The sequence below is a fragment of the Semicossyphus pulcher genome, unplaced genomic scaffold, assembly GCF_022749685.1.
Source record: "Semicossyphus pulcher isolate SPU_LCO1_2020_fin unplaced genomic scaffold, fSemPul1.0.p SCAF_12, whole genome shotgun sequence".
Lineage (NCBI taxonomy): Eukaryota > Metazoa > Chordata > Actinopteri > Labriformes > Labridae > Semicossyphus > Semicossyphus pulcher.
The window spans coordinates 5,540,874-5,567,970 of record NW_027211626.1 but is presented as its reverse complement, the minus strand read 5'-3'; the positions used below and the strand labels follow the sequence as shown (position 1 = coordinate 5,567,970).

The window sequence follows — 27,097 nt, the reverse complement described above, 5'->3', positions numbered from 1 at the left end:
ATGTCGGAGATCACCGGGGATGGGGATTGCGACGATCAGCACTCCCCTGTGGATGATGACGATGAACTTCTGAGATACATCTGGAGGGAGTACTTACACCCCAAACAGTATGAATGGGTTCTCATCGTGGCTTACATTATTGTGTTCTTCGTTTCTCTTATTGGAAACTCGCTAGGTAAGTTGTATTTTTTTATAAGTCTTTTCTATTCGTGCGTAATCATCCGTGCGCAAAACGTGCAGTAGAAAAACACTTCAACAACTTCTTTGAGAATATTAATAAGTATATTTCCTACAAGGGAAATATAACTAAGTACAAAAGTAATGTTAAATTTGTAATGGTGCATTTTTAATGCTCAAATCGCAGCGGTGCATCTTCTGGAGAAGGATAGAGGCTGAGAATTCAGATTCCATCTCTCTGTGTGCAGCTCGAAATGATCTCAATTGGACCTCCACAGATAGGCTATATTTGAAGATACAAATTATATCACTTGTATCACACTGTGAGCGCGTGCTTATATGGGAGTAGGAGGAAAAAAATTATTGCATGATTGACATGGTGAATTAACTTATTCATTTTTTGACATTTACCCTCAATTTTGTCTAAACTGCAGCTCATCATTCATTCATTCATTCATTATTTGACTGTTTCATTGCTGTGAACAGTTTTTTGATTAGAAGCCCACTGACCTCGAGGTCAGTCAGATATGAGGAAAATGAGGAAAAGAAGGAATTAAAACATTTAATTTAAAGGTGACATTAATTGACCATTCAGCTGCCTCTCTTGAAATGTAACGCTGCCATCAATCTATTGGCATTCTACTGTTAAGTATTTGACTTTCTTTCAAAAGTTGGAATGTAAACCTGCTCAGTTCCCATCTGCAGTTTGATCCATCTCAACCTCATCTGTTTTTTTCTGCAAACTTGTGTTTACCTCACTGCAGGATTCCTCCTTCATTTATCATCTGAAGCGATTTTTCTTCACAGAAACCATTTTTCACCTTCAATAACCTCACATTTTGGGGCATAAATGCTACTGCATCAGCCCACCCATGCAGATATAATTTACCTCTTTACACTTAAGATAAATGACCCTTGACTAGAGCTGTGCAGAGGGTGCCAGTTTTTTATTATCAATTAGTTTGCAACTAGCTGTACTGCAGCTTGTGAGACTTAGAAGGTGTAATACATTTGAAGTAAACAAAAACTTGATTGGACAATCAATCAGTCTCTCAATCTAATTAACAGATAGACTAACGAGACTAGGTCAAAACCTAGTAGGTGGCTGACCGCATCAGGTCAGTGTGCACTTTTGTGGGCAGTTTGTTACAAGGACTGTCCTTATGAGGCCGATGACAACGTGTTTGAAAGCAGGTGCGCGCTGCGAATGTAGGTAAGGACAGCGGACGAGCAGCTGAGGAGCAGCCCCACCTACTCCCCGAACAAAGTATCCAGAGCCATATAGACAGAGGGTCGCAACAGTGGAGGTCCAATATGCTCGATGATCTACCATTGCAATGTGGCAACTCTCTCTCTCTATGGCTGTGAAAGTACCATCAGTCAGTCAGTCAGTCACATACAGACCCATGTGTAGGGTTGACCCCTGCGGTCAGCCAAAAATACAGTAGAAATACACAAGCTGTGTTTCACCCAGACATTTCAAAAGTAACCAAACACTTTACTATCACCTCTGTGAAGTCAGCAGGTGAGGCAGTGTTGTCCTTTAAACTAAAAACATCCCACAAATATGCAGAAAACACAGAGTTTGTGTTCTCTCTCCCACAGAGAAAACAAACAGTGTTCACCTAATAAGGTGCTTACTCACGAGGCCTGTGGTCTGATGATGTGTGGCGTACCTGCTGCTTCAATTATAACTTTGTGAACTATACAGTTTTTTCCAGCAGACTTGATTGATATTCCAAAACAGTGTCAATGTAGTTTGTGAAATATGGCCAATGTCTTTTCAATTTTTCATCTCAAATTTCAAACAAATGCCTGCAACACAAAAGCCTATTTATGTCATACAGTGCAGCATGGTGTGGTGGTGACACGAACTACATGCCTAAGCATCCCTAAGCGCTTTCTGCCAGAAAGTTCTGTCTCTTTCTTTGAGGAAATTGATTGATCTTTTCCTTCAGGGGACCATACTTTTGTTTTCTCGATCCAACCAAGTAATTTTGGCTCCTTAACCTAACAAAACATGATCAGTTTTGGTTACGTGAGGGCACTGAAAGTACTTGGTTAGGTTTTGAAAAAGGTTTGAGTTAAGTGTTTGGTTAACATACTGTACTGAAAGGAATGGATAAAAAAGTGAGTTAAGTACTGTTATTTACTTGACGTCACATATGGCAGCTAAGAAAAAAAAATCCTTTTTATTCTTAATGGGGCACAAATCCTTTTTTCACAGATGAATTCCTGAGTTTCTCTGCTTCATCAATCACCATTGACTGCCTACCCAGTAGACTGTGGCTGAATACACTCATTACGTCACTCGCTAAGAGCTTTTTAGGCAGGAAATATATTTACAATTCAAATACATGACTCTGAAATTTAGGCACAAAAAAAGGGAAATTCAAATACACATGTCCATATGTTATTATTACATGCTGTGAGACCAGGTTGCATATTTCGGGTATATGGGGAGCCCTGGCACATTTCATCAGGAGGGAAGGCTATCAAACAGCTGACTGTTTACGATAATGGTGTGTTCCATTTGTACTCTGAAGTTGGAATTTCCAAGTTCCAAGTTGGAAATTTCAACTGGAACGCCACCTGAAGTCAGATTTTCTGACTAGGAAAGTCGGAGGAACCTCCCCAACCTCATATCTCTGTGCATCAACAGTAAATGAAAGTTGTAGTATTAACTATTTATTATCACTTCTGTCTTATTTGTGTGTCAATTAAATCAGCCGTACTCACATGGCTGTACACTTCTATCTGTGGATATGTTGTTACGTTGTTTGTATATGCAAAATACCGCATAATGCGTTGTTATCAACTGGTATTGCTAACAATGGCTAGAGCTAGAGCGCAACTTGGGTGTGACGTCATTCCCAAGTACGACTTCCAAGGTAAATGGAACGCACCATATGGCCATTAAGCATGTAAGTCAAGTACCTGTCACCAAATGGTTAACTAACAACCTAAATAACCACATAATCCTCTTTTCATCTTAGGGCAGTTGTTGAACCCTGGTACTCCAAAGACTAGCACTTTGTGTGAAGCATTGGCAGACACGTTCAGTGAAACAACAGACACAATTAGATCACATTCATGTCAGTGTCAGTCTCTGAATCTAATAGCCCAAACCCTCAAAGAAACACTGGACAACTTAGTCTTTTTGGGAAAAAGATTTATATAACATTGTAAACTACTCTCTTCAGGTTGGGTGTTTCCCTGATGTTCTTATGACCTCTGTAGTTAAACCGCTTCTAGAAAACAAATCAATTTAGATTCTTTCCTTCTTGATAACTACATTACGACGGCACATTTAAGAGAGGTTTGTTTATAATTATGGATTGATGAACTTCTAAAGTATTGAATGAATCTGGTCTGTAGGCCAATCATAGCACTGAGACAACACAAGTCAGGGTTGTAAACAACCACAGGTCCAATGTAGATATGAAATAACTTTCAGTAATATACTTCTTGACTTCAGCCTTTGATACATTAGACCGATTGCTTTTGGGGATAAAAACAGACCCCCAACTTATTGTTGTCATAGAAACCAAACCCGCGTGCAGCATTCTCTCACTGGGTGCATTATTTTTTCTCTCGCAGCACAAGTGCTTTCATTCCAGCTCTCTCCAGCCGCCCTGCACCGCCTGGCTAATGTTAGCTAATGCTATTATATTATTATTGTTAGTATTTATGTTAGCGCTAGATGGCTAACCCTAGCATGCTCGCTAACGTTATGACGAATGAAAAACTATCTGAGTGTGTATTAGGGATAGACCGATTATCGGCGCCGATATTTTATTTTATTTTATTTTTTAATCTGACGGCCGATAAGAGATCAATTTAAAACTGGGTTCTTTTGGCTCTGATGCGTATGCTTAAAGGCATTTAAACAAAGTTAAGTGTTGGAGTTTGTATTATTCAAAAAGTTTGTATTATGGCTAAAGTTAGCCAGCCAACTGTGAGCTGTTAGCAATTTGCCAGTTAGTCAGCGTAGCAAAACACCGTCCAGTAGATAACATTGGCTAAGCTTACGAAGCACAATACCAGATCCATGCAGTGTAGTTATGTTAGAGCTAGTTGGTTGACCTTAGCATGCTCGCTAGCGTTATGACAACCAAAATACTTTCCGAGTGTGTATGTCAGTGTTGCCAGTCTAGCTTGACAAATAACTTCGCCACCTAACATGATCTTAACTTAGGTATTATGACAAACAGTGTTGATTTTGGACAACATGATGCCGGTCAATGAACACGTCTCGTCAGTGAACAGTAAACAGAGCGTGTCGCTAGGAATGAGGATTTTTAGAAAGTTACATATAGCACCTTTAAAGCCTTATATAATTTACACCAGGGACTTATGTAAAATGTCATCCCCTTATACAGTTGTGAAATGAGCCATAGAGAGAACTTGTTCCAGGCTGTAAAAATGTTTATTTCTGCTGTACAGTTGGGCAGTTTAATTTGGGCCCTAATGGGGATTGAGTAACTTTTAGAGGCAGCCACAAGCCGCCACTCCAGGGGATCATTTGGCTGTGTTTGCTTCATTTCTCAGCCCCAGAGGTTGCTGTTTGGTGAAAATAGCCTATGTCCACCATGAACACTTGTATCTACTTCTGTCAAGTTGTATCTACTTCCCCCAAGTGGTCAAAAATAATTTTATTCACGTTTGAAAATGAGAAGCTAATTAACTATTTTGGAAATGTGGGCACCAGAGGCGGCCGATCAGATGTCAGTGTACTCTGTCTATAACCTCCAGTGTCTTGGCTGAGATTGTAGCAAAGGCTCCAACTGGCATCTAATTGGCCTCCTCTGGTGAGCCCCTACCACACTCTTTGCATGACACTGTAGTTAATGGGTAATCTGTTTTGCAAGGTTGTAGCACGGGCCAAGGATTTTGGATTTGATCTGTATTTACTAATGAACATGGCCTGGTAGGGGATCTCTGCATGCCCTCTCGTTTATTATTTTTTCTCATTTTAAAGTGAAGCCACCTAAATGTCCTTTTGCTACAGGTTGATAATCATTTGTCGCGCTTTAGAGGCGAACATCACAGCGTTCAGTCAGCGGCAAAGGTCAGTAATAAATACATGGCTTTGGGTTTAGAACTAAATATTAATTACCACAGTGACAGACGATCAAAGAGGGGCTATGTCTTTGAAGTAGTCGTACATAACTGTTAGCCACCCACACCTCTTTAGTGGATATAATGCAATCATTTCCTGGACTGTTTTTAGTTTAGTGCTTAGACTTTAGGACTCATTTTTGTGTATTGGAATGTGCCAACATCAAAGATCTGGCTTGACATCAAACTGCATTTCTAAATAATTACTGATTCCCAACAGACCCACCTGCAAAACATGCTCATTAGTACCAGTAAACATAAACTAATAATTCATATTCTTCAGCTGGTTGGAATGACGAAGTGTTATAAATGGTTCTAAGTTTAATCCATAAGGCAACTGGACTTGGTTGAAGTTCTTGAAGATGTCTCACTTCTCATCATAAAAGCTTTCTTCAGTTCCAAACTGTTTGGTGGACGGAGCTAGATTAAACTAGAATTACTGGATGACTGAGAACCTTCACAGACATGTAATAAAAGGTGCTAAAACATTTTTAAAAAATCCCCGTACAACCACTTTTAGCGTTTTCCATTTGCAGATTGTGAACTTAACCTGGAATATTGAACGTTAATTTTAAGTCACTCCCCTGTCCTTAACCGCCCCCTTTTGACCACTCGAGTGTGGAAAGACTACTACAACCACGTACGCATAATATCAGCTTATTAGAGAGCCCATTAAAACAGCCAATTATATCCATCCAGTGCGGAGAGAGCAGAACATAAAGAATATGTGGAACTGCGAATTTGTGAGGGGAATATTTAGTATGGTATAATATAGCAGTACATAATAAGAATAGTAAAAGAATTAGCATAACTAATACTACTCAATAAATGGTATTAACATTTTCAAAACACACACACGGACAGAGGATCGAACACATGATCCCTGCAGGCTTATGTCCAGCAGAAATAACAAATACATAACAGGCCGTGTTAACAGACAATAAAAATGCTTATTCAGTACAGATTGAATAATAAACATCATAAAATCGTATAGGTGGTGCCTGTTAATAACAGCCATAGAAAGTAGTAGAAACATAAGTAAATAAGTTTTAACAGTAATGTCTGCTGCTGTATTGTGAGTACTGAAGGATCAGTGCAAGAACATGAAGAATGTGAACATAAAAAAGGTTGATTGATGAAGATCTGCTGTATTAAAACGTTTTTTATTCACAAAGTGGGCCCCTGTTCCCCACAGATGCATTGATGGAATATGAAACTAACTTCTCGGTGCCAGAGTTTTACTAAGTGCTGATACTGAAAACTACCTGCTGTTGCCCTGATTTATAGCCTCAGGGGTCTAAGCATTGATTATATTTTCAGTACAACAAATGTCATGGAAACCACCGCTAATTAGCACTAAATCCATTTTAACTGAGCAGTGTTTGAATTTAAAAAGAGTTCACTTCAAACTATCATTTCATTAAAGTTAGAGATTCACCTATCATTAAAATAGTGATACATCTTAAAATACACTCTAGCTGCAAGAAGAATCCATTGCAAAGCTAACTGTGCATCGCTACGTGTTGAATTGTTGATCTGAGCCTCCTTATCTAAACCCTTGTGATGTCCATAAAGCCAGCCAGGGAAATTAAGGGTGAAAGACTTTATTAAGAAATGTCTGCTCTTAGAGAAAGTTCACATGCAGTGTGGACTGATGATTTGGGTTTGACTTTAGATAAAGTTGATCAGACGCTAAACTTTAACTTGGACTTGCTAATGTCTGTGTGTTTCATTAAGGGGGATTTGTTCTCCCACTAGAAATCTTTTCAGACTCTTCGAGCAGTCCCTCACAGAGCAGAACGGCCTGTACAACCAGCAGCAACGAATTAATCACTTCTAGACGTGTCTTGAAGAGCTGTTTTAGCGGGTTGCTAAACATAGCGGGCTACATTTTTGATCTATGTGACATCCTAACTTATCCTAATGCCATGCGGGTGTGTTAACTTTACCTAGCATGGCATTCAACCTAACCTTTCTCATGGTAGACATTTAAGTCTGTTTTCAGCAGGTAAAGCAGGTATCATTAACATTTCTTACTGGATGCAAAGTTGCATCCACACCAAGGAGCCAACAATATGTCAGGCAGCATATTTACAAACCTAAATGGAATGCAGCTGTTGGTTACACCTTGGTTTGACAAGTCTTAATTCTTTTGCTCTGTTGACTATAAAGCTTAATGTCATTGGCACATTACAATGAGACTTCATGCGTGGTGAAACAAACTGTAATTTCTGGCTGTTAACCCCAGGGAGCATCTTCTTTAGGCCCATTTCTATCTAGGAACTTTCAAATGTTTCGTCTTATTTAAAGCAAAAATGTTTTAATCCCGTTTTTTGAGTGCAAACCACATATAGGCCTACATTATACAAAACCATTCAAATAAATATAGAAGCGGGGAAGGGGAGCAACGAACTGACAATTCACCAGCTGGAATCAGTCTCACTCTTACTTATGATTGAATGGTGAATATGGGTGTCCTCGCCCCCTTTTCCTTGCATTAATTCGAATCCAACATCCCACAGGGATTTATTGTCGTCTTTCATGTGCGTTTTTTAAAGATGAGACGTTTTCTACTGAGTCTGTATTTTTGTGATAGTGCCTGCAGCGCTGTGAGGAGCTGTAAGAAAGACACTGGGGAGGGAAAGCGTCTTTATGCCAGCAGAAAAAATAACATGTGTCCAACAGCAGACGCTTACTATAACCGCTGATGTGCAAGAGAAAGTGTGTACAGAAATGTTTGATTATATAGCAGTTTGTTCTTATTGAAGATCAATTTTCTGTGGGTAAAGTGATCAAAAAATTGACCTATTATTCAAAGAACTTGTTAACCTAAGAAGTGACAGAAACTTTTCAAAGCAAAAAAATAAACATTTAAAAAGGATATAACAAGTATAAAAATAGTTATGAATATAAATCAAAATGTCAAAAGTTTCTTTCTCTAAATTGTAAACACATGCAAATTGTGCAGAGTAATAAATATTAAATTGATAATGTAAAAGGTTACTTTTTGTAAATGAAGTGCTGCTCAGATATGCACAAAGGGATCTTGTCAAATGTCTGCGTCCTGTCTTTGATGTTGTGCGTAGCGGCAGTGACAGTCTAGACTTTTCATCCTGTTTGTGTAATCCACTGCAGCTTTACAGCAACGCAGTTTTATTTTGAAGTCGGGACACCGCCCCACGGGGTTTGAAGGGTTGATAAAAGAAATGTACAATTTAGTCTGACAGCAGTCACTAAACGACAGCTCTGAGTATGCAGAGAGGGAATCTTAGGCGGCATTAAAAAAAAATTAAATCCAACCGACTGAAAAAGTTCCTTGTGAACCACAACGTCACCTGCACAGATATTTCACCCGTGTTACCTGGTTAGACCTGTTCACAGGACTGTGTTGGCATGTACAGACAGATTTTGATTGATGCTTTTACAGCCGTCAAACTTTCATATACATCAATCTTATTGATTTGTGGTCCATTCAGACTGGGTTTGTCTGATATGTAACGTCAGTGAGGGATAGAGCCAAACCAAATATGTTTGCCTCACAAAAATGTCAGAATGACATGAACATTTTTTTAAGGCTCTTCAACAGTATGGTGGTTTTCAGAAGCTGTCTTACAAGGCTGAAAATGCTTCTGCTGCTGTCAGAAGCAGGGATAATCTTCTGTGTTGGCTGAATATGAAGGTCTTCAGAAGCCGTGCCCCAGTTGCAGACTACATTTACTGCTTACAAGCCAGAAAAGCTCTGGTATAATTAATAAAATTATAATGGCCGACTTCCATTTTGCAGCTTCAGTATTAGGGTCTTGCATAGACCTCAGCAATTGTTCATATTATTGGTACCTTGTGTGCTTTTCCTGCTATAACAGGTCATATTATCTCTGCTGTGTAAAAGGCTCATGTTTTACAGAGCGGAGGAAGCTGCTCAGGTGCAATGAGTTCAAGGACAGTGATTGAGGTTATTGTGTGACAGCAGAGACACAGCATAATATAAACGTTTTGGAACGCTGTTGTTCACATGCTAGCCAAGCGTGTGAAAGATTCCTTTGTGTTTCTGCCAACACTGAAAGACTAACTTCCCCATTAATCTGGCTTGCACTTCCTGCTTGGTGACGGATGCAGAGCTTAGACCTTTCATTAGTGGTGCAACGGATCATAGTTGATGCACACAATTAATGTCATGATTTGAAATATAGCTTTGCTGTCGCTAAATTCCAATGCAGTGTTGCAGTGACTCTTAATTGTAATGCTTAAAGGGGTCATGTGGGCGTGAATGACGCTGCATAGATGCTGTGGAAGAACCTTTTCAGGAGGTTGGGGGCAAAAATAACAAAGATTCGCAGATCTGGGTTGGGAAGTTAGTTTAAGGTTGGATATTCGACTGACGTTTGTCGAATATCCAGCCTTAAATGTGTTTCATCATGATGCTAAACCTAGGTGCTGACCCAAGGTGCTGACTCTATGTGGGTCACATAGATACTGGTATTGAATAGATTAGAGATGGACCGATATGGTTTTTACAGGGCCGATACCGATACCGATTATTAGTAGTCAAGGAGGCCGATAACCGATATTTGGAGCCGATATTCATTCGCAGTAAAAATTAAAATATTGGCGTCAACATTTAGAATAATACAAACTCCAACACTTAACTTTGTTTAAACGCCTTTAAGCATATGTTTATTAAACAAACAAACAAAAAGCGCAGGGAGTTCCCAGGGTCAGCAGCATCTCTTATAAAGTTAACTGAAAATTTAAATACATAAATAACTTCCTGAAGTTTTATAATGTAAATAAATCAATCAAATTTGCAAAGAAATGAACTCTTATTGGCCGTCAGATAAAAAAATAAAAAAGTAAAGGCCGATGCCGACGCCGACATGCGTCAAAATGCCGAATATCGGCGCCGATAATCGGCTAATCGGATAATCCCTAGAATAGATGCCGCTTTCATCAGTTGAGACTGCCATAGTCAGAGCATCAAGAATTGTTAAGATGTTTGTTTTTTTTGCTAATCTGAAAAATGACCCGATTCCATGACTCAAAATCACGATACGATCTGACTTAAGTGATCTGCTGCACCCCGACCTTCCACTCCTGAAGGCAGCTGCAGCATATTTTTTGAAAAAGTAGTGTGGACTTGGGTTAAAAGGTGAAATTGCCCTTCACAGCAGCATCTCAAATACCAGCTGCTGTTTGATCATCAGCTTAAAGAGATCCACCTTCCAAGCCCCTGCATCAAATTTCGCCATCACTCCACTGCCACTGCTGCTTCATAACCAGCATACAGGCAGAAAAATGGTGGTGAGATATTTGAAGTAAGGATAGAATTTTTTTTTCTTTGGCTCCTCCATATGGATCACCTGGGACCTTACTGGTCTCTGTCCTGTGACATGTTTCAACCCTCAGGCAGGGAGAATATCCAGCGACAGCTGAGGTTCTCAGCTCTGCTGCTGCATCTGCTACAGCCGCTATTCTTCAAAGAACACCAACCCTTTATAGAAAAGCCGGCTAAAATACTGAGGAAATACTATGTAAAACAAGTTGTTGTAGCAAATGGACTGACGTGACATATGGAGCATTGACAAGTTGCTTCTAACAGGATCGGAAAGAAAATGTGTAGCACACACAATCCTCTTTGAAGCACTTAGCTTCCACAGTGATGTCTGCACACATCCTGTACTTATTCTGCAAAAATGTCTGTTAGGGCTGGCAAATGCACTTCTGCTTCTTCCGTGTAGTCTGCTTATGATACTCTTCAGAGGCTTGGCCCAGCTGCACACTACATTTACTAAGATTATCTGTTATGCACTGAATGTAGCCTTAAAGAAGGATTGCACTTTACTGCCTTCAGGAATGACAAAAGATTGTGCCCGTGTCATCTTTGAGTCCATCATGGGAACCATCATCTTGGTTCTCATGGTACTCACCGAGTTTGTCAAACTGCTGAGAATTGGGCGAGCAACAGAACAGACATTTATACATAAATTAGACACAACTTTTCACTTCTAATGCACTAATAGTTATTTTTAAGTAAAACTAACAAATAAAGCACCATTCAGCTGTTTCACTGTGTACATTTAGATCTACTTTTCTGGCCATAAAAGCCATTTAAAGTTCAAGTACTTATGAAACCTTTCATGACTGGTAATGTCCCTTTGCTTCACCAGGCAAAGCAATGATTTACATTTTATCATTTTCAAACTAGAAGCTGAACTTCTTTCACTTGAAAGTTTTAACAGACAAAGTAAAGTTCTATGAATAACTCAGTCTCAAGGTCTGATTCACAAAGCAAATTGCGCTGATGATATTCAAGCGCAGACACGGCCATGAAGTTTTGCAGATCCGTGCAGTTTGCTCTTGTTTCTGTGGATAGAAGCTGTCTGCACCTCCACTCTCTGCTCTCAGGCAGGAGTTGAGCGCACACTGATGAGCAGGGAGGGGGGGCAGCTCTTTTAACAGTTTATTGTTATGTCCAGACTCAACAGGTGTTTACTAGTTTAACTCTCTGTAACGCAGCTTCATTTCTTTTTGAACGAGCAACAGCAGCTCGCCCATACGATTATCCCTGTCATGTGTACGGCTCTAGACCGTCTTCCCGTGTCTGTGCCCGTTTGCCTGGGTTGAACCTCGCACAGTCCTGGACTAATGGGTCTCCTGATTGTTTTAATAATGACAATATATTATTAACAGACTGTATTTACAGGCAAATACATCTTTTGATCACACAAAAGGTGTAATTGTCACTGGAAACTCAGAGCGCGACAGCCCTCGTAATAAGTGCATTGCAGTTACCACCAGCTCTCTACAGTCTAATATTTTCACTCTAGCGCTGGCATTTGTGAATTAGGTTCATTTGCATAGAAAGGGGCCAAATTTTCCCCCAATGTTTGCACAATGACTCATTTAAATAAGCGCAAACGGCCCCGGAGACGCTGTTTGCTCTGCAGCGCACTTTGGGGTGCATTTAACACTCTGTGTGTGTGCTTGGAGAGTGAGTCTTTTTGTGGTTTTAGCGGGCACAATCCTTTAAGCCGTGCAATGCTTTAGTGAATTCAGCCCTTATTGTTTTCTAATTCTAAAAAGACTTTTATATCATTACATTGCATTACATACACATGTCTGCCTATTTGTTACACTTGATCAGATGGAGTTGTCCTCAGATGCAGCTGCAATTTGCAACTGGAGATTTACCATGAACTCTTCTTTATTTCTGTTTTTATGTTTTGTTGAAATCCATTCAGGCTGATTTTCCTTCAGTACCAAAAGATGAAACTCGGATCTTCAGACCTTCAATTTTAGCTGATTGCAGAGGCTGTCAAGGCGGGGAATTTTGTCAACCATGAAGAAGAATTGTGCTACAATATGAGTGATCAGTGTGCCAAAAGATTGCTGAGAGAAACTGCAAATAATCAGAAGGGCTGTTAGTGCTGCGGAACTCCAAACCGTTGATAATCGCCATTATAAACGAGAACACACTGTGACAGTCTCAGCATGTAATGTCACACTCCTGCTTTAAAATAAAACTGTCTGTGTGTAACCCTGAGCAATGGATAATTTGCCAACAGCAACAAAGACCATTTTAATTCAAACAATTTGATTGACAGCATGCCTCTGAGGCAGCGGTGATTATAATTTAACACCCTGCACTAATGAGATAAAAATTTGCCGTTATAAAATCCTCGGGTGCTCATTGATCGTTCATCTGTTTCAGTTTGTTTTGCAGTGTGGAAAAACCGTCACATGCGCACCGTGACCAACTACTTCATAGTGAATCTCTCCTTTGCTGATGTGTTGGTCACCATCATCTGCCTGCCTGCGAGTCTTGTGGTAGACATCACAGAGACGTGGTTCTTTGGGGAAACTCTCTGCAAAGTTGTGCCTTATCTGCAGGTAAGAGATCAACTTTTGCTTTTCAAATGAGATACTGAAACTGATAAAATATTTGGGTCTTTAAAAGGTTTATGATTGCAAACCAAGACACGTTCTGTTTCTGTTCTTACATTTTTCTCTCTCTATGCATGAGGGTAAAAACATACTTCATATCCCATGAGATGTGCACTGTGTGAGACTTTCGATGTCCTTGGGCAGGTGGTTTGCTTTCTCCATTTTTAAAATTCCACAGACACATCATCCTTATGATGCCAGCGCATGTGCGAAAAGAAAGTCATACATTTTTTATCACATTTCAGGCCACCTTGTTGTAGTGAACCAAAATCCTACACTATCCTTCAAAATCATAGACACCAATCCTGCTGCATATGACGGGGAAATAAGGTCGAACACATCCAAAGCTACAAACCCAAGGTGTAACTTTGATACTCCAAACGTGAACAAATCAGTGTGGGGTTCTTCTGCTGGGCTGGCTGCTAGCTCACATCAAACCTCATGGCACTGCATTAAACAGCTGTTTGACGGCCTCCATGGTCACATTCACCCTGCTTCCTGCTGTGCTTTGCTGAAACGGCATTTCGAGAGTATCTAGCTTCCGTATCGTGACGTATTTCCGAGTGAAACAGGACGTGCAGGCGGGACATATCACTCACGCTCCCTCAGGTCAGCAGATCAGTTATCGTCAGTCGTCCCAAAGACGAAGAGGAAGTCGAGAGGGGACCGAGCTTTTTCAGTTGCCCCAAAACTCTGGAATGAGTTGCCCTTGCACATTAGGCAGGTCGACTCACTTCCTGTTTTTAAATACTCTCTTAAAACAATTTTTTTCTCTTTGGCTTTGAACTCAGTTTGAGATGCTGGCTTTTATTGTCTTCTATTGTTTTAACTGTTTTGTGTTTTTATGTGTGTGTACAGCACTTTGGCCAACTGTTGTTTTAAAGTGCTCTATAAAAAAAGTTGAGTTGAGTTGAATTAGAGGGATTTGATTTGATCGTTGAGAAGTGACAGACGTTCTCCACAGCGCAGTAGCTAGCTAACTGACCGAGCATTCTTGGTGCTCTGCGGCTAAATGTTGCAGATTGACTGGTTGAAATTGGTTGGTCCTAGCTTACGTAGGCACACGTGATATTTTGTTTTACCGGAAGAAAAAATGATCAGATTTTGATTTAAGAATACGAAGAAATGGATTTTCTGTATCTTTTTCGGCCTGTATTGTCAAATAGATGCACAATATTACCGGGGATGTGATCTAAAAGGGTTAAAATCACATTTTTCATTTCACCTTGATTTTAAAGAGCAGCTCCAGTCGTGTTTTAAGACATATATAAAATAAAAATCATGCCAAGGCATCTCCTCCTTCTCACTCATTAAAAAAATCCTTAATCTGCATAGTCCCCGCCCACTATGCAAATTTCCAACCGCCCCCTCCGTGGTGAAAACAAAACACGTCTCTGCCATCGTTTAGTGGCAACTTAAAACTTAGCTAGCTTGAAATGTAGTAATCAGCCGTAGTAACGTTAACATTAGTAGTCAGTAGTGAGTCTGCAAACATGATGACGACGGTTACAGCTGGCTCGTGCACCACTGAAGTGGTTGCCATAGGTTACAAATAATGATATGCATAGTGTCACCCCGTCCATTAACGGGATTGGCTCCTTAGGTTTGTGACGTCACAAACCTGCCAATGTGAAAACGTGTTGCTCAGCCTGTCCTTGGTACACTGCAGTTTAAAAGCAGACAGGCCCAGCCATGGAGATGACTGATGATGTTGTCCCTGATATGTCTTGTAGCACATGAAAAACACCACATGGAGATGTTTACAAGGTTAAACACTTGATTTTCACTGGAGGGGGTCTTTAACTCCGACTGCTACAGTATGTGCAATGACAGCCTCCAGCTGCCTCTACAAACCCTGTAGGATCTTTTTACTCCCAAACCAATCCCCACTCGGGAATCACTCCACTTCTTCCTGTATTTTATGTGACATATTGTTAGATTTTACATGCTGCAGTGCTGTGCAGCCTCAGGAGGAAACACCCCCGAGAGAAGAACTAGGCATGAGAAACTGTCTCCATCTCTGTTGTTAATGCAGCATGTTGCTAGAGACGATGACACAATTTATTCCTGTAAGAAATGATGAAACGGTTGAGAAGAACTGTAATGAATGAATGATTAGTTATTAGCAGCACAGACTCCGGGTCCGGGTTTGTAGTTTTAGATGAATTAGCTGTTGCAGAGAAGATTTTGCGAAGCCCTGAAAGAAGCTTAACTCTCATATATTTTTACATGAAAGTATGATAACATCAGGGGTATATATTCAATCATACTGAAGGACGGAATTACATTTCAGAAGTTATAATCCCCTGACATCCAATGACTTAACATTTAAATGTCATAAAATGTTAATGTTAAAGAAAAAGTAATTCCCTCCGCTACATGTTTCTGGAAGGCAATATACACTTACACATATGCTGGTTGAAAGAGGAAATGTCTTGACATGATCTTTACAGAGCTCATATAAAAACATTGACACTATGACAGTTAAAGGCGAAAGGAACCCAAGAGGCAGAACATGAAGTAAAGAAGCTTTAGTTGACAATATGAAGGAAACCAGGCGTGCTAACAAAGTCCAAAACAGAGTCTGCGAAGGTGAAGCAAAATACCACAGCCAGCGTCAAAACCAGGATATAACATAAAACAAAAACCCAGGGCTAGAAAATATACTGTGGAGCTAATTAGGGAATGGGATCAGGTGAGAGGGAGGGATGAGCAGGTGAGGTGATTCATCTGACAGAAAGGGCACACAGGTGGGAGTAACTGAGTCTGAATGACAGAATAAGAACATTTATAAAATAACCAAACTGAATAAATGAATGTAGAATTCTGAAGAGCGTGACAGGCAGGTACAAACCACATTATACAACACGACATACTCCAAGAAAGGCATCAGGCATCCATATTTATACAAACATACCCAAACAGGCAGCTGTGGCTTACAGATGGAGTGGGTTGTCTTCCGATAAGTAGATCGGTGGTTTGATCCCCCGGGTCTTTGTAGTAATTGCATACACATGTTCTTTGGATGCTTTGGGTTTGATGTGGTTAAATCATCTTGTTAAGGGGTCACTGCATGGGGGGAAAATTATTAATCAAGTGTGAAATGCAACTGTCCTTCAAAAACAATCCAAGGCACTTGAAATTGAAAAGCCTTTATTTCAAATGGCAAAAATATACATTGTGATCATCTTCATGTAACATCATCAGGGCACATATCAGCAGTGGTTTGGCAAACTACTGTTGCTCAGCGCCCAAATACATCTCTGATATTCTTGTGACATATGAACCATCTAGCACTCTGAGAACATCTGGGGCTGGCTTACCGGGGTCATCCCAAGAGTTAGAACAAAACACGGTGAAGCAGCGTTTTGTTATTATGCAGCACAAACCTGGAATAATCTCCGAGGTGATGGTAGACGAGCCCCGACTCTGACCACCTTCAAGTCAAAGCTAAAAACGTTCCCTTTTCACACTGCCTACTTTACTCTCTAATGGATGGATTGATGAGCACTCAAAGCACTCTTTTATACTACATGTCCGTTCACCCATTCATACACTGATGGCAAAGGCTGCTACGTAAAGTGCCCAACTGTCAGTCAGTCATCACATTCGCACACCGATGACTGCCACCGGGAGCAATTTGGGGTTCAGTGTCTTGCACAAGGACACTTTGACATTTAGACCGAGGGAGCTGGGGATCGAACCACCTACCTTCCGATTGAAAGACGGCCGACGATTTCTGACTGTGGCTGCACCTCTTACCTGTAGCATTTACATGTGCATTTGTTTTTTCTGCACTATTGAGTACAAAGTGTGACTCAAAATACACGACAGTGTCGAGTTGATACAGAGGTAATGTCACCTACGCAGTGGCATGACTTTTGGACAACAGTGGCACACATGAATCAGCTACATCGGATTGCGTCAACACAGATACTGATTCTTCTTTCAGCTTGAACTCCTGCTGGGTTTTGCGGACTTCATTTGTTTCATTTGTGGACTGTAAGAACATAAAGAGAATCAGCAGACCTGGGCCTGAAATTACTCTGCAAACAATGACACAGACAATGACGACAGACCGGCTGCTCTACATTGTCATGTCTCATATTGCTCCTGCTGGCCTGCTGTTTATGTACAGACTGCTCCACTCTCTACAAAAGGCTTACCTTGTTTCTGTGTTTGCATTGCACACTCAGCCTCTAACGCTATTATCACTCAAAATACCTCCCACTGTCCTGTTGATTTCCTGTCAGGAAGTAGACAGTTATGTGAGGATTTGTTGTGTTCTTCCTACAGGGCAATGTTCTCTCCCTTTTTTATACCATTAAAATGAAGGAAAATAGTCTGCAGAGTAGATGTGGCGTACCACTTACTGTACACATTTCCATTAGCTGTACGTTTCAGAGTGATGGAGTGTTTATTTGCCACAGGAAATGAACCCACCAGAACTCAGTGTCGCTGCTGCGAAGCAAAAAGACTCATTGACATTCCTGCATCCGATGAGAGAATCTCCAATGTGCATCAGCATGCCTTACATCTAACCTTGCTCCAATTTCACAGAAGCATAATTGAAAAGACGCCTTATCTAGTTTAGCTTCTGCAAAGTCTGTTTGAAAGCAATGCAGGTGTGAAGCTCAGATAGTGCGAGCACACTGTGATCTATCAAAGGAGACAGAGGAAGAAGATTGTCTACGACCCCTCTGCCCTGTCGGTTTAATCAGACTCTCACAAATCTGCACACTGGATCATTCTCTTATTGAGCGCTGGTGTATAATAGTTCGATTTCTATTGTCAATGCCTAACAGTAACTAGACTTCCTCAATGTGTGCTTGACCCTCACAGAGGCCAATGCTGAATTGTGAAAGCAGACATTGTGTAGTTTAGGAGAATAGGAGTGATTATTATTCTGATTCAGCTCAGAAATAAAGAAAACGTGGATGACATCAGCGGTGCTACGTTCATCATTTCAATCTCCACCTTAAAGCCACCAGTCAAGGCCTGATCATGTTTTATTATTGAGGGCTTTGAAATCATGCAGACCTTTTGTCTGTTCAGTCTCGTTGTTGGAGGTAAAATGTATAATGATTCTTTTTATCTTCAAAGACACAGTAACAAGAAAAAAGACACAATACATTTATTCAATATCTTTTTGTCTCTCCTGCATTCTACTGTGACAGCTTGTGAAAAGAGCTGACATGTCTGCTGTTTGCTTTAGACATGATGTACAGGAACAGAAAGTCTCAAGGATTTAACACAAATTCCCAGCAGCTACACATTTATTCTATTGCTCATAACTTCTCAAAACAATGTCAGCTAATATTCAGGTGAATGTCTCAAGTGTCAGTGTTAAGAAACAATAAGCTATGGGATTCATTTGTCTTATTTCTGACATCAAAGTGCTAAAAAATCATTCTGTTCTCTAACTAATGTGTCTCCTTTTTTTTACCAGACAATCTCAGTGTCCGTATCAGTCCTGACACTTAGCTGCATCGCCCAGGACCGTTGGTATGCTATCTGCCACCCGCTGATGTTCAAGAGCACCGCCAAGAGGGCTCGCAAGAGCATTGTTGTCATCTGGGTGGTATCATGCATCATCATGATCCCTCAGGCTGTTGTGATGGAGTGCAGCAGCCTGCTGCCTGAACTAACAAACAAGACCAGCCTGTTCACAGTGTGCGATGAACACTGGGGAGGTTAGTGATCACAACATTCTCCTATAACATATGAAAGACTCGCTGACACACGCACAGGTTAAACTCAGGCTGAATGACTAACTGAAGGATTAAAGGGGCAATTTGATGTGTCAGAGGGATACCACCTTCAAAAGATAACTGGCTCTCTGAAATCCAACATGTCAGACACAGTTTCACTGGCAAGAATAGAGTCACATTAAAAGGACCATAAAGTAGGATGGATTAGCCATTTAAAGGTGTAATTGGCCCCTGGAAAAAGCCACCGTCAGTCACAGCTGGTGTTCTCTGTAATCGAAAGAAGCAACAATATTTGAAATTGGCGCCATAGCTGTGGAGAAAGTTGTACAAACAGCTTGTGGTTTCTCCCATTCTACATTCCCACAACACCCAGCATGCATTGCGCCCCTTCCTCTGAAAGGAACGATAACACACTGATTTGATTCCTGTTATAGTTTGATTTGAGGCGTCCTGATTGAGCCTTTAATTGATTGCTGCTGCAGAGAATTGCATCCCGTCTTTCTCAGACCAGGTAAATGTGTGAAATTCACATTGTCAAACCAAAAAGAACAAAAAAAAGCACTGAAAAATGATTTTGATTATTTTAAAGTGTGTTTTAAAGGAACATAAGAGAAGGATATATTTTTGGCAGAACTGATTTTACAGCTGCAAAGATATCGCTTTAAAGCAGGACGACTTTTACGTATCGAATTCAAACTTTCGAGCCAAAACAGCCCAAAAAACATGTCAGTGTAACCACAGAGAGACGTTCAGCAGAGGTGGCTTTGCTTTTCATTGTGCATCCCGCTTCCTGGTTCTCTCTGCTTTTGAGCCTCAAAAGAGTCGACAGATTTTTACCTTTGTGCCCGAGAGGACCAGTCCTATGATCATCGCTCTGTTTGCTGCCTAAAATCTGTTTTCCTGTGCTGATTTTGCGTTTCCTGTATGCCAGCAACCTGGGAGACTTCCCGTCCTGCTGTCTGTCTGATTAACACGATTTACTGCATTAGTGCTGTTTGATATTTTGCCTGAGTTATTGACTTTTGTATCAGGTAAATGCTCTTAACTCAACCGCTCAACAGCCAAATAAGCCACTGACAGCTGGAGAAAAATGAATTCCCTTTAATCTGTGGCCAGGGGAACATTCATCAAATCCACACTGCCAAGGTGTCATCGTTTGATTTATGAGGATTGGCTGAGATGGGGAGGACACGTGTTTGCATTGCAAGTGTACATTTTATGAGCAGTTAACATCAGAGAAACAAGCAACAACGGCTGGTTGTGTCGAGGTTGTGAAAAAGAAGTGTACAAAAACTGCAGGTTGAAGACAGGAGGCATGAGCAGAGAGAACCAGGAAGGAAGGAAGAGACGCCTGAGGATCAAATGATTGTTCTCATTTTGAATAGAGAGTGTGAATCCCTTACATGCGACGCTCATCTGGTCCGAGAAAGGAGGTTATTAAAATCATCTCAAGCAAACAATGGGTGCCCACTCGGACGTTATATCTGGACATCTATCATTCAAAGGGTTCAATCAGCACATAATTTGGGCAATTTTGACTGACGGTGTGAACTGAATACATGTTATAATGACCAAGACTGAAATAAGAGGAGAGATATTACCCTGCAACTACAATCAGTTGTACTGAAGGGATCAATCAGAAGGTTGCCGATTTCTGGTGAAGAGCTACTTGTTGTGGTTTTTTTTTATGAAGTTGCAGGCAACCTTCAAACCACCTGTCATTAAAAAACTCAGTCTCAAGTGCCAAACTTTTTTGCCTGCATCCTGCTGTGTTCGTTCAAATGGTAACTACGGTTGGTTAAAATCATTGCACTCCAAGTATCCAGCAACAGGCCATGCTTGTTTGTCCTTCGTGATTGTTGTTTACAAGCAACAGCACACTTTAAGTCATCACTTGAAAATGCTCAGTGCATTATTCATCCGATTCAACAATGAGAAATAATAACCTGAGGACTTTGGGCGCTTTTCTGCTCTGAGTTCAACTTTTTTTTTAACACAAGGTTCTCAGGAAACTTTAAAGCTTCCAGAACAAAGAACTGAGCGCACAGCGATAACTGTCTTTAGAAAAGCACTTTAAAAAGATGTTTCTTACTGCAAAAAACTCTCTGATTGAGGCCTAATGCATCCTCCAACAACACTTAGGCCCCGTGTCTACAGAGCGCATGAGCGCCAGCATCTTTTTTCAATCGTTCCCAACGAGGACAGAGCGTATGCTGCCGCCTAGAGAAAAAGCACTCTGCCTATTTTGTGCAGCCGCTCTGAACGCTTTGAGTTAAAAATCTCTGAACTTTTCAGAAAGGCGCTGGTGTCGTCACCGCTGCTTTTTTCAGGCAACCAGTCAGATGGGGCGCCACTTGTCACCCTGGTTACCACCAAACATGGAAGAGCAACTTGGTTTGGCCGTTTCTGTCTACCTGGAGCTGTACCATATGACAAACACACAGCATCACAATACAGCCCGAAAAAAGCCCATTTGTGGGAGCAGATCGGCCGGACACTAAATGTTGCTGGCGAGTGTTGTGCTTTTATCGGCCTACGCGTGGTAAGCTTGTTGTCAGCTGTGTAGTAAGTTAAACTTATTGTCATAGATACAAAAGTTGCGTGCAGCATTTTTTTTTCCACACGACACAAGCGCTTCATCCCAGCGCCTTTTCTGCCAGAAGAAGGGCAGTATGTGGACACGGGGCGCACTTAACACCAAATGAGAGTGTCTAATGGTTTTATCAGCGCAGTAAGAGCCCGATCAGACGGGGGCCGTAGCGGAAACTCTGATCTCTAACCAAACAGAAAACTACATTTGCCAAACTCATCATCTTATGCTGTGTTCACATGGACTCAGGCAGACGGTAGACGGCAGACGTACAACACCTTTTGCACAGCGCGGGAAAAGTAAACAAACACGAACGAGATGTTGCTATGGTGATGATAAATAAACTATAATCGATACATTTATTTCGAGTCATCATTTGATCTAATAGACCTTATTATTATTGATATTTTATTGCAAACATTAAATGATTGTTAGATGTCCCTTAAAACGTCAGTTAATTCTTTCATTCATAATATGCATCGCGAAAGGAACTTTGTGCATCCCTTGTTTATCTGCGTCTGAAAAAAGAAGCCGCAAAAACAAAAGCTCATGTGGTCATAAAGTTCGGGGTTCTGGTGAACCAAAAATGATCAGCCTCTCATCGTCAAGGTCGCCCATGTTTTCTTGTGATAGGGAGGTACGTCACATCCGGTGGTAATCGATCTCTGCCGACCTCACCACATTTTACCATCCTGCTCTCATCCACTAAAATAAGTGAACACAGCGTTATCCTCGTATCTCTTAATATCTCTTGAAAAATTCCTCAAATCTCTTGAAAAAGCATAAGAATATAATCACTGAGTTCCCAAGCCTTCTGTGTTTTTCTGTAATAAGCTTTAAAACATCCAACAGTTGAGTTATAACAACGTTTAATTTACTGCCTTATTTATAATACTGCACTTTAATACGAGTACTAACCAGTTCTACCCTGCAGTTAATAAACAATGCCTAGTGAGGATGGTTTTTGTTGAGCATGCAGCTTTAGTCTCAGTGTTCGATCACATATTTAGTCACCTATTTAACAGGGTTATTGTTTGAAAACACATCAGCATAAATAACAGATCAACACTCGGCTACAGCTGATGAAAACCACGGTCCTGTGCTTGCAATGCAGAGCCTGCTCATTTCTATGTTAATTTGAATTACTGTGTATTTTGTGATATCATTGTTGATGTGCTGCATGAGAACACAGAGGCTGACAGGCATATTAATGTTTGTCTTAGCTATCAGTCACTATTCAGAAAGTTTTCAATCTATTATTTATTCTTTCAACAGCTGAGATCTACCCCAAGGTGTATCACACCTGTTTCTTCATCGTCACGTACTTTGCGCCATTATGTCTCATGATCCTGGCGTACATCCAGATATGTCACAAGCTGTGGTGTCAGCAGGTTTGTATTCCAGCTCTTTGTTTTTACAAGTGATGTGTTAGCAAGCCGTGTTTAAAGCCTCTGGAAAAGTAGCTTGAAACTTTAAAAACACATGCAGTGAAAGTAGATATTTATAACTATTAAAAAAACTGGATCAAAGACAGCTTGTTTTGCTGTTTGGACCCTTTCTTAGGACTGTTGGGGGGGAAGATCATATTTTGATTGACATCTGCCTGCCTCTGCCCACAACAATGGTCTGTGTGACATTCAGAGTAGTGCAGCCCTTAGCGGGATGTTTGAGTCGTCTGAGTCAGAATCAGAGGAGGAAATTTCAGCAGGTCAAGACCGTACTCTTTTCTTTATCTTATTCAGAGACTCAACATGAATCACACATGAGCAGCACTTAGCAACATTTGGCAGCAGTGTCAAGGAAAAACTTTTAACCTAAACCTCGAGCAGAACCAGGCTCATGTTGAACAGCCCCGTCTGCCTCGACTGGAGGGGCTGAAAGGTGGGATAGAGGGAGATGCAGGATTGAGACGGGCAAAGAGAAGCAGTATTAGCTGAGATGCTGTCAAAGCTATGAATGCTAAATGAGAGCTCTGTAGTGTTAGCTCATTAACGCCATTTGTCTATTTTCAGCTGCGTTTTTTAAGGACTTACAGACAATGCTTGAGCTGTGCATACATGCTCCAAGCTTGACCATCCAAAAGTCAAACCTTATATCGTTAAGTCTTTTAGAAACTAAAATGACGATAAATTTTTTTATATTTTTGGATGCTTTCTCATAATCAATATGACATGGTTTGAAGGCTTTTGTGGATCTGGATTTCCAGAGGCAGTAAACAGTGAACTCATATTCCTTCTTGAGTTTTCAGCATTTGATGTATGCACATATTTAACCAACAGATTCCAGGGAGCACTTCAGTGCTGCAGAGAAAGTGGAGGTCAATGCAATGCTCAGCTTCCACTCCAGCGCTGGGCGAGCCTGTGAGGGTCCGGACCAGCACGGTCTGCGCTGAGATCAAACAGGTCCGCGCACGACGCAAGACAGCCAGCATGCTGATGGCCGTGCTCTTTGTTTTCGCGCTGTGCTACCTGCCAATCAGCGTGCTCAATGTCATGAAAAGGTAATAATGTCTTGAGGTCGGCTGCTTCTAGGATCAAAAGCCATTCAAACAGAGAGAATTGTGCTGTGAGGAACACAACATAAGACGCTCACCTTGGAGTTTTTAGTTAAATTATGACTCATTCATAATATTTAGTAGTAGTAAGTAGTAGTAGTAAGTGTTGAATGTTTGCGTCTTTTCTGCAGTCTGGATTTAGAACATTCTAATTTATATTATGACATTAAAAGCTTGAAATATTGAATGAATGTTTGACTAATACCGTGTAATTTCTTTTACCGGCAGAGTCTTTGGGACGTTCAAGAAGACAAATGACAGAGAGAAGGTCTATGCATGGTTCACCTTCTCACACTGGCTCATTTATGCCAACAGTGCAGCAAATCCCATCATCTACAACTTCCTCAGCGGTAAGTTTGTAACCTGCCTCAACACTTAGAGGGGTTGTTTGGGTTCACTGCTGACCTCTAGTGGACGAAGAAGGAACAACAACACAAGTCACTGCTTGTGTGTGCTTGTCTGGTAGTCTGCTGACAAATATTCATCAAAGACTTCATTTGTATTTTTCACAAAAGTGCACATAGTATACACATAGTAGATACCATCATAGGTTCTTCACCCTTATAATGACATCTTGCTATTATCTCTGATATTCTAAACATGAATAACTAATAAATGTCATTTAGAAGACGCTTTTGTCCAAAGCAACGTACATATGAGAGTTAATACAACTCAAGCAAAGATCAAGGCAGGAAGGAACAAAGTCAGTAAGAGCCAACAAACCGCTTCAAGTGCGATCGGACACTGGTGCTGACAGGCAGTGCACAGGGCACTATCATCATCATCATCATGAATATCCTACTCAACATCCTCAATGTCATCAACATCAACAACAGCATCATTATCATTAAGTGCAGAGGTGTTCATAAAGAGCTGGGTCTTTAGCTTCTTCTTAAAGGTGAAAGGGTCTCTGCAGACCGAATGGAGTTTGGTAGCTCATTCCACCACCTGGGGACTACAGAGGAGTCTAGTTAGCGACTTAGGGCCCTGTTGTGATGGGAGCACCAGGCGCATTTCATTGGCAGAGCGTAGTGGGCGGGAGGGAGTGTAGACCTGGATGAGGGCGTTCAGGTAGGCAGGAGCCGTTTTTGTTGCTGTTTTGTAAGCGAGCAACAGGGTTTGAATTTGATGCGAGCGGTCTCTGCGAGTCAGTTGAGAGACATGAGCAGTGGAGTGACATGTGCTGTTTTGGGTTGATTGAAGACCAGCTGAGCTGCTGTGTTCTGGATCATCTGCAGAGGTTTGAATGTGCATGCAGGAAGGCCTGCCAGTAGGGAGTTGCAGCAGTCACTGCGTGAGTTTGATTGATTTGATATTTGGAACATGTAAATAAAAGTAGACTAGATTAAAAACAAAATATTGATAATTTTCATGTGTCAAACCATCACTTTAATTTACTAATTTCTGTATTGATCACCTCAAAAAACTTCTGTAGATACTAGTGGGGGGAAAAAATATCAGTATAATAAATAAGTATAAATGAAACAAATTTAAAAAATTTGTATGTACTTTCAGTTATAAAATGAACGATTTCGGGCCTAATATTGAACCCTGAGGAACTCCACAATTAATATTTATAATGGAATGTTGATTTTTTTTGTATGAATTATTGCCTGTTTGTTAAATAAACATACTAAACCAATTCATAACAACTCCTCTGATACCATAACCCTCAATTTGAATGTGTAAAATGTTATGATCAATGGTGTCAAACACTTTCTTCATATCCATAAATACTCATACTTTTCTGTTTTCTTTTAAATTCTATGATTTATTAAATTAGTGCCCTAGATGTTGATCTGTTCGTTCTGAATCCACACTGACAGACGGCAATTTGTGCTTCTCAATGAAGTTGTCTAGTGTTCGTTATACTTTTAAAGTTCATTATACTTTTTAAAAATACAAGAAAATGAGTTGTTTTGGATGCAAGACATATAAACTGGACAGTTTTTAAATCAGTGAAATCATTTCTTTTTTAAATTTTGTAATGAGATTTATTTCTCTTTTTCTCCAGGAAAGTTCCGCAAGGAGTTCAAAGCAGCTTTTTCCTGCCATTGTTACCACAAAGACCAAAATCGAACAAAGAGGATACGGGCCAGAACGAGCACAGAGAGCCGAAAGTCCCTGTCAACTCAAGTCAACAACATGGACAACGTGTCGCGCATATCGGATCAGATGGTGTAGTTATAGAATCTGAGTTCTTCTGCCGGATTCGAGCAGGAAAGGACACACCTTCATTGTTTCCTAAACCATTGAAACGTCTCAATCAGATTATAAAAAACAAACCTTCACACGGACACTTTGTGGAAATGAAGTACTTTAGAAAGCGGACCTTTGTTCTCTGAGGACCTTCTCGCTTCTTCTACACAGTCACAAACACAATAAGACATGACCTCTTGTACATCACAGAAAATATATATTTATTATGAAAGGACACCATTTGAATGTTAAGTATTTGATAACTCATGTGTATTTTATGATGTACGGTTAAGTGACATGGTTTGCACATATTTATTGTAATGTAAAAGTACTATTTTGACTGTATATCTGTTTTCAGTTCAGTATTGCAGAATCTGTTTGATTGTATTACTGTTAAAAGAATGTTTACTGATTTATTGTTTGTACAATAACTGCAGAGCAGGTGCTATAAAGAATAAGTCTGATAATGCTCAGATTTGTAATTTTCCTTCTTAATTAACTGATGTCAATCTTAGGTCTTCAGTGTAAACGGTCACAGATGCATGGTGACTTTCATTATCAGAATGTAATGATGCTGGATTTAACGTCATTAACTTCCATCAAACTGGTGAATATTCAACATGTTTCCTTTCTGTCGGAACACACCGAGTCATCCTGTGATTTGGGGAAACGCAGGGCAACTTTTTGGTCAACGTGACACAGCAATCGGGCTTTACTACAGGAATTTATAAACACTGAATACCTGTAAATGTATCACAAAATCACATAGTAAAAGAAGGTTTCTAATTTTTAGAGGTCTTTCTC

At 40.5% G+C, this 27,097-nt stretch overlaps 1 protein-coding gene across 1 annotated transcript; it reads left to right on the top strand.

The window, feature by feature from the left end:
- Positions 1-26,521, top strand: hcrtr2 (hypocretin (orexin) receptor 2). Its single transcript, XM_069659230.1, has 7 exons — positions 1-175; positions 13,007-13,185; positions 18,689-18,932; positions 22,816-22,931; positions 23,820-24,040; positions 24,323-24,444; positions 26,109-26,521. Exons 1-7 carry the CDS (start codon positions 1-3, stop codon positions 26,276-26,278), a joined length of 1,227 nt encoding a protein of 408 aa, XP_069515331.1. The 3' UTR covers positions 26,279-26,521.
- Positions 26,522-27,097: the final 576 nt, after the last annotated feature.